At 43.4% G+C, this 8128-nt stretch overlaps 1 protein-coding gene across 1 annotated transcript; it reads right to left on the bottom strand.

Moving 5' to 3' along the window:
- On the bottom strand, positions 1-7326 carry LOC114000901 (rho guanine nucleotide exchange factor 39; the record flags this gene model as incomplete). The annotated part of the gene is made up of 5 exons (XM_039390726.1): positions 1-372; positions 561-649; positions 1536-1765; positions 5348-5476; positions 7256-7326. Coding segments are annotated over 5 exons (535 nt in total), but the record flags the coding sequence as incomplete, so codon positions are not given.
- Positions 7327-8128: the final 802 nt, after the last annotated feature.

The raw sequence follows: 8128 nt of genomic DNA, 5'->3' as shown, positions 1-8128 counted from the left end.
TTTAGAAAGACGGTTGAATAAAAACATTTAATGAGGGAAAGCAAATCAGGCTCTCGTCTGCTTGTCCTTAATAATCTGAGTTTACAAAAGTGCAGAAAAGCTAGAAGCTTCTAAACTAAATTGGGGAAAATTCTTGATACTTATTTTTTATACACAAATGCTTAGTGTGCACACTTGTTTTTTGCAGTGTCTGAATGAACATTAGGACAGCTGACAAAGCATTCGTCATCTCACAAGCACAGTGTGTAGTCCCTCTAAATGCAGTTCTACTATATGCCCCTGAGCATTTTCTAAGGTTGTGTATGCTTCTGCCTACACAGTGGTTGTCTTGCCAGTCTGTCTTGTACTCAAGTACATCAGGCTTTCAGCTGCCTGTAGAGAAAAACAAATGGAAAGGCCACTTTATAGGTGAAATCTGTTCATACAATTCCTTGTGTTCCTGGCTGCCAGAGCCAGTCCTTCTCTATCACCTTTATAACCATACACAGGCCTATATGATCATTTTTATGTCCTGTCCCCTTACTCTCAGCCCCTTCCACCTCTGGAAAAGAGATGCCTACCTGACTGCAGCTGTGAGACTCCGATACCAGTCATTGATATCTTGTTGGTCGCTGGACATCAACAGCAGTGCCTTGTGTGGAAAGGAAAGCTGAAAGGCAAACAGAATCTGTGGCATTCCTTGCCTAGGCAGCAATTCTGATTAAAGGAGAATCATCACTACTGAATTCAACTCATCTCTGCATGCTGATTTTCACCATTTTCCTTCCCAGACTGAAAAATTTAGCTTTAGTACTGGGAGAAGCCAGAGGCTGGACAGTAGAGAGCAAGTGCCAGACTTGACCATTCTTTCCAGCCACAGTTGACAGCTCACTCTGACTTTATATGCTGTTTGGAGATGAGCAATGGCAGTTCTTAGCAGCTCTTCATTCAGTTTTCTCCCTTATTCCAAGCTGTCCCTCGGGGTCCTTCCACTACCACCAGGTCACAGATTGCTCGAAGTGTTCTTTGTCGCAGCTCACAAGGAATGAGATAACACAGCCCCAGGTCCTGCAACCTTGGAAGAACTGACTTTGAAACCTCTACTGAGGACACTGGTCCCTGCCAAGGACCCTGCAGCCCTCAGGGAGCTTGATGCACAGGCAATATCTGTTGTGATAATACACCTCCCTCATTCTCTGTTTTTCTGTAAGTTCAGCCCACAGTCAGTGTATTCGTTGTCACATGTCGGGGGGCTGTCCCCCCAAACCTGTGGCTCTGATGAGGGCATGTCAAAGTCTTATTGGACCCTCCTCACCTGAGCTAAGTGAAGCAACCAGCAGCAACCTGTACCCCAGAGCGTGCAGGAGGGCCTACACCATGAAAGGAAAAGGACCTACACCACTCAAAAAGAGAAGAGTTGCCTTGACTCAGACTAGCTCATTGCATTTTGTCACTAGTCTCATCGTCTCAGTCCTGCTGCTGCTGAGACAGCTGGAAACCTGCTTCCAAGTCTGACTCCACTGGCACTCCTGCCAGGCAGAAGTGGGGAGACTTACACTGAGGAGCCCTCCCTGGCTCCGCGTGTGGCCGAACACTTTATCCACGGTGCACTGGTGGAGAGGGTAAACAGCCTGGCACGCCAGCTTGTGCGAGTTCAGCGGGTGCAGGGGGTGGCAGGGCTTTGCTGCAATGAGGATATCAGAGAACAGGAAGAACATCCTGCGCTTCAGTTCTTCTCCCTTTGAAGGCACCACCAAAAGCCAGCCTTCCCTGATGTACCAGCGCCCTGGGCATGCAAGGGAAGCAGACAGTTGTCAGATCACTTGAGGAGGGGGGAAAGAAGGATGTAATGAGACAAACAGCAATACAGCGTGAGCCACCCTTGTAGGTTACCGGGTTCTACATCAATTCCAGCCACTAGAAGGCACTGAAGTATCAGCTGGGTCCAGCCCACCAACACGGAAAACACCCATACAAAAGCAGTACCAGCCCAAAACGTTTAGGAGCAGGCTGAAGTTGTTATAAATCTACTTTGTTAATTAAGAGGATATTATGATAGGCAAGCCTGTTTAAAAAGATCAGAACAAAAACATGGTTTTAAAATTGTACGCATACCTTTAAACTAAAATAAGCCTTCAGAAAACACACCATGAACAATCTTTGTGTTGCCCGTTTGTTTATCATTAGTGGCGAAACAAGTTAGCCTAAGCTTTGAAAATGTAGTATTTTGTTGCTTGCTTGTGTGTGTAAATTAAATAAATTTAAAAAAAAAGAAAAACGCCAGAAAAACCAAACCCTCCATGTTTCACAGATCACCTAATTATATACAGACCTCCAGTAGTTAAGGGATTGCACGATGCAGATTACTGTTCTAAGCAAAGGGGATATAAAATAAGAAAGGGGATATAAAATAAGGCAACCTTATCAGCCTCTCTTACAGAACAGAACCCAGTGTCATCCACCCATGAAATGAATTGCAATAAAAGTAAAGGAAGAGAAAGCAGCAGAAAAATAATTAAAGCAATTAGATAAACCCAGCTGTAAGCAGCAATTAAAAAGCGGCAATTAAAAAAATGGCATCTACACAAAATGGAATAATTAAAGCAGGACCTTTAACTAGGATTCTTGTGCAAGATAGCCATCAACTCATGGAAATTATGAAGGCACCTGCCAGTGAGATTATTTGTAAAAATATAAAGCTGTAATTAGGTATTGCCACCTGGCCTTGTCTAGGAAACACCTGCCAGGGAATTTCTGCCACTGTTTTTCATGCCTTAGCTTCTGCACGAGCTATTAAGTACCTTTTAGAAAAAAATCACGGTTTTGTTTAATTATGGATTGTGTCTTACTTAGTATGCTACAATCACAAAACGAAGAGGCAGGTGAATTCCTGCTTATCTTATTCCACAGGAACCACTCCTCTTGTCTGAATTAGAACGTGAGAAAGAGAAGGAATCAAGTGCAGGAATCAATCAAAGTTTAAGAAATAAATAAAAGGAAGGTGTCAGCAACATGGGACTGGACTGGGAAACCGTTCCCCTCAGGCTAAGCTGTGCTTAGACTCTCAGGTATACAATCTGTCCTGGACTGTACTGGAAATCTTGGATTATGGATTAAATCCATGGATTACCAGGGGCACAAGATTTAGGAAATGGCTGTGAAAGGAGGGCAAGAAAATATCCCTATGGAAGCTCAGGATGACAGAACAGTGTGCTAAATTAAGGAGGCAGTTCTGGTTAATATGGTAGTTGCCCTAAATATGGAATGCAGCAAGAAAAGCAGGGTCTCTTCACTGGGAGCAGTACATCTGAGAGACTGCCAAATGTGAGATACCCAACTCCAAAGCTCCTCCTTTCTGTGAATCTACAGAATTATGTTTTTATTTCCCTCCTGGTGGCAGGACACAATCTTAACAGTTCTGAAAAAAACTAGCTTGTTTCTGGAAAGCTGACTCAAAACTAGCAAGCTCCAGTTGCCTCTACTTTTCTGCTTCACACATCCAAGAGTACCTGTGTAACTCCAGGCAATGGAAAACATGACCATAAAAATTCCCTATCCTAGATAATGGAGAGGCCTCTACAGACCCTCAACACTTGCCTTGCTACATGTCTCAGAATATTCAAAGACCAAAAAACCTATGGACCAAACACTTTCAAATGATGGCCATCTCTGGTCTAGCTGTAATGTTTTGGGTGGTTTGTTTGTTCTTTTTTTTTAAAAAAGGGGTTATCTTATTAGTTCTGGCATTCAGGATAACTGATTTACCTTTTTACTTATGCACTACCCGAATGTGCCCAGGCCCCCCACCACATGCTCCTGCTCCCTTGTAAATAGAGCACACCTGTGTGAGCTCCCTTTCCTCTGGCATCATGAGAAAAATTGTAAGAACGGGGAAGAGAATTTTAAATTTATCTGCCCATTGATTAAGCACTTTTGAGAGTGACCTCTGATAAACAACCTTTGTCAGCCTGGCTGATTTGGCTGGTATAGAGTTAATTTTTTTCCATAGTAACTGCTATGGGGCTGGTTTTGATTTGCACTGAAAACAGCATTGACAACACAGGGATCTTTTCTTTGTTGCTGTGTAAGCACTTCTCAGCATCAAGATCTTTCCTGCTCCTCACTCCACCAATAGGGAGGCTGGGGGTGCATGTGAAGCTGGGAAGGGACACAGTTGGGACAGCTGATCCCAACTCCCCAAAGGACATTCCATACCATGTGGCACCATGGTCAGCATATAAAGCTAGGAGAAGAAGGAGGAAGGGGGGTGTTTGGAGTGATGGCATTTGTCTTCCCATTTGTCTCCCACTGTGTGTGTTGGGAGCCCAGCCTTCCTGGGAATAGCTGAATACCTGTCTGCCCATGGCAAGTGGTGGATGAATTCCTTGCTTTGTTTTCCTTGCATGAACAGCTTTTACTTTATCTATTAAACTGTCTTCGTCTCAGCTCACGAGCTTTGTCAGTTTTACCCTTCTGAATCTCTCCTTCATCCCGCTGTGGAATGTGTCTTTCACCCAAAGATCCACAGGTATGAATTACAACCACATTCACTAGTACCTGGAGCTGTGCCTTCACACACAGTGACTTTAACACTCCTCTCCAGCTGCAGCACTGTGCCTGAATAACCTCTGCAATAGCGGAGGGTGAAACCCCAGGTGACCATTTCATAATTTCCCAGATGGGGCGCATGTATCAGAATATTCCTTACACAGCTTGGAGCGTGGTCTGGGCTTGGAGAGCACCCAGTAACACAAGAGGTCATAGAAACCAGTTATCCTATTAAATGTTCTTACATGCCAGTGACTGTGATTTTATATATCTCAGCTATCAACACAAATATGCTGATTTCTGGCAAAGAAATAAATAAAAGAATAAATAAAAAAAAAGAATAAATAAAAGACAATTCTTCATATGAAAGGTATGAGCAGAATTCCATGAATCTTATGGCTTAAGATAAACAATAACACAGTGGTTGGGCCCTTGACACTCAGAAATCTGTGGTTCCTGCAATGGAGTAGAGACAATGCCACTATTTACAGTCTTTTAAAAAATTTTTAATGTCTGTCTTTCATTCCCACCCAGGACTTAAAATCCTGGCTTCCTTGGGTTCATAACTTTTTAACTACATGTCATCAGCTCCTCCTACCTGAATGTCAGGCAATTAAGATGTTGCTTATCCTTACTAAAAAATGCTTAACTTTAAAAAAAAAATGCTTGAATTAGTAGTCATATTCTTTCACCACCTCTCTATGTAATTTGGGCAGAAGGGGAAAAATGGTTAATGTGAGTTGAGTCAGAGGTGAAGGAGAGCATACCTTCATGTATCTCAGCATGGTAGAAGAAAAACAGAGCTGTCAGTAGGACCCACCTGGAGTGAAAACCTGGGTCTTCTGTCCTTTGAGCAGTTTCTGAACCCGAAGCAGCTGCAATGAGTTCTCTCTTTTTTCAGTTATGCCTTGGACCCACTGAGATATCTCAGATATAGATTTCACAGCCTCTGAAATTACAGCAGCATATTCTGAGGTTGTCACAAATGAGTATATATTTCACCTTAGCTATTTGCTAAGAAAAGATAATATGAAATTAAGAAGCAAAGTTTTAAACCAAATATCAACAGCAGTTTTATTCAGGAATTTCAGCAGGAGATTGGAGTAGTTTACCTCCAGAGGCCTCTCTCCAATCAACAATTCTGAAGCTCTAGAAAACATTTACCAATGAAACATTAGACAGAGGAATAACTTGGAAGCAGAAAAGGAAAAAGCCCTACAAGTGGTGTTACTTCAGTTAACTGCTTGTAAATATCACAGAATCATTTTGGTTGGAAAAGACCGCTCAGAGTATTGAGTCCCACCTTTGAGTGAACACCACCTTATCAACTGGAACATGGCACTAAGTGCCACATCCAGTCAGTTCTTGAACACTTACAGGGATGGTGACTCCACCACTTCCCTGGGCAGCCCATTCCAATGTTTAATAACCTTTTCCATTAAGAAATTCCTCCTGATGTCCAGCCTGAACCTCCCCGGCACAGCTTGAGACCATTTCCTCTTGTCCAGTCACTTGTTCCCTGGGAGAAGAGGCCGACCCCCACCTGGCTACAATCTCCTTTCAGGTGGTTGTAGAGAGTGATGAGGTGCCCCCTGAGCCCCCTCTTCTCCAGGTTAAACACCCCCAGCTCCCTCAGCTGCTCCTCATAGGACTTGTGGGCGACCTTTCCCCAAATTGTTGCCCTTTTCTGGGCACACTCCAGCACCTCAATGTGTCTCCTGCAGTGGGGGGCTTAAAACTGGGCACAGGAGTCGAGTTGCAGCCTCACCAGTGCTGAGTACAGAGGGACAGTCACTGCCGTGGTCCTGCTGGCCACACTATTGCTGACACAAGCCAGGTGCCATTGGTCTTCTTGGCCACCTGGCCACGCTCTGGCTCATGTTCAGCCACTGTTGACCAGCACTCCCAAGTCCTTTTCCAGCCACTCTGCCCCCAGCCTGGAGCACTGCAGGGGTTTGTTGTGACCCAAGTGCAGAACCCAGCACTTGGCCTTGTTGAACCTCACACAACTGGGCCTTGGTCCATCGATCCAGCCTGTACAGATCCCTCTGCAGAACCTTCCTACCTTCCAGCAGAACAACACTCCTGCCCAACCTGGTGTCATCTGTGAACTGATTGAGGGTGCACTTGATCCCCTCGTCCAGATCATAGATAAGATATTAAAGAGGACTGGGCCCAGTACTGATCCCTGGGGAACACCACTAGTGATTGGATATGGCATGAAGGACATGAATTACCCTAGAAAATTGAGGCATGTGACGAAGAGAGTCATAGAATGGTTTGGGTTGGAATCGACCTTAAAGATCATCTCATTCCAACCCATCTGCCATGGGCAGGGGCACCTTCCAGTAGACCAGGTTGCTCAGGGCCCCATCTTGCCTTGAACCCTTGGTGGTACGGGGCATCAACAAGTTCCCTGGGCAGCATGTGCCAGTGCCTCACCACCATCAGAATAAAAAAGAATTAAAAATAAAAATTAAAAAAATAGAGCTGCCATTTCTCCAATTTAACCCTTAGGCCACTTTCACAGACAGTTACTCTACATTTTTATTCCCAATGTGTTCTCAGCGATATCTTGATCAAAATGGAGAAGGGAAATAGTAATCCACAAGAGCCCCACAGAGAGGAATATTTTTCTTCTGTGGAAGCAGGCAGGAAGTGGGAATTCAAATATTAGCAAGGAGGCTATCACTGACCAAAGTGTCAGCATCTACAGGTGGAATCATACTTGCAATTTTGAGGTGCTCAGCACTGTCTGGGCAGGTGTTCTCCAGCAGGTCTCTGAAGAAATGCTTGTACCTAAGTTGGAGAGAGCAGGTTTAATTCACAAGATACCAGGAACATCAGCACCTCCTGTAAGTGACAGCATGATGAAGAGCACTCCACCAAGAGATGGACTACATACATCTAAGCCTAACCAAGCAGTTTTGGCCACACTTCAATCACATTCATTTTATCATCAAATTTATTCACTAAAGTAACCCAAGTATTTTATACATCTGCAAGCCTTTGGCTTTTCCCGGGGATCTGATAAAAACAACCTCACAAATTACTTATGTTTATGAGACTCTCAGCATTCACATAAAAATGCCTTCAATACCAGACAAATTTCTCTTTGAACTATCTATTTTTTTGTATCTGAACAGTGGCATTCATACCATGTTTCCTACCCATACAAGAAAATAAAGGCATTTCTATAAGAACTAGGATCTTCCTTTTTCTTTTTTTCCTCTCCAGTCTTTACTGGAAAGGATCAGATCTCTGCAAATTCTTTCTCTTAGTAAAGTCAAACTGTTTTCAGTCTGAAATGACAGAAGGAATTTAACAGATTCACAAACTGGCAGAACTCGTATGACCTAGTGTATTTGTTATTAGTGTTTTGAAGAAAATTGAACATGATGAGCTGATTAATGATAAAATTAGATCTTCTGTTAAAAAGCTAACACTTTTCCCACCTGTTGGACAGCAACAAATATACTGCTGTTTTGCAAATTTAAAGGAAGTATCCAAAGCATTATAATAAAAAAAAAATACACCAGTCAGCTTAATGTTTATAGTTGAAAAGCAGCTACTTGATCTACAGCAGCAGCAGCTGAGTTCC

This window comes from Pipra filicauda, unplaced genomic scaffold (assembly GCF_003945595.2).
Source record: "Pipra filicauda isolate LSUMZ 115617 unplaced genomic scaffold, ASM394559v2 scaffold86_size2582843_pilon, whole genome shotgun sequence".
Taxonomy (NCBI): domain Eukaryota; kingdom Metazoa; phylum Chordata; class Aves; order Passeriformes; family Pipridae; genus Pipra; species Pipra filicauda.
This window is presented reverse-complemented; position numbering and strand designations above follow the sequence as displayed.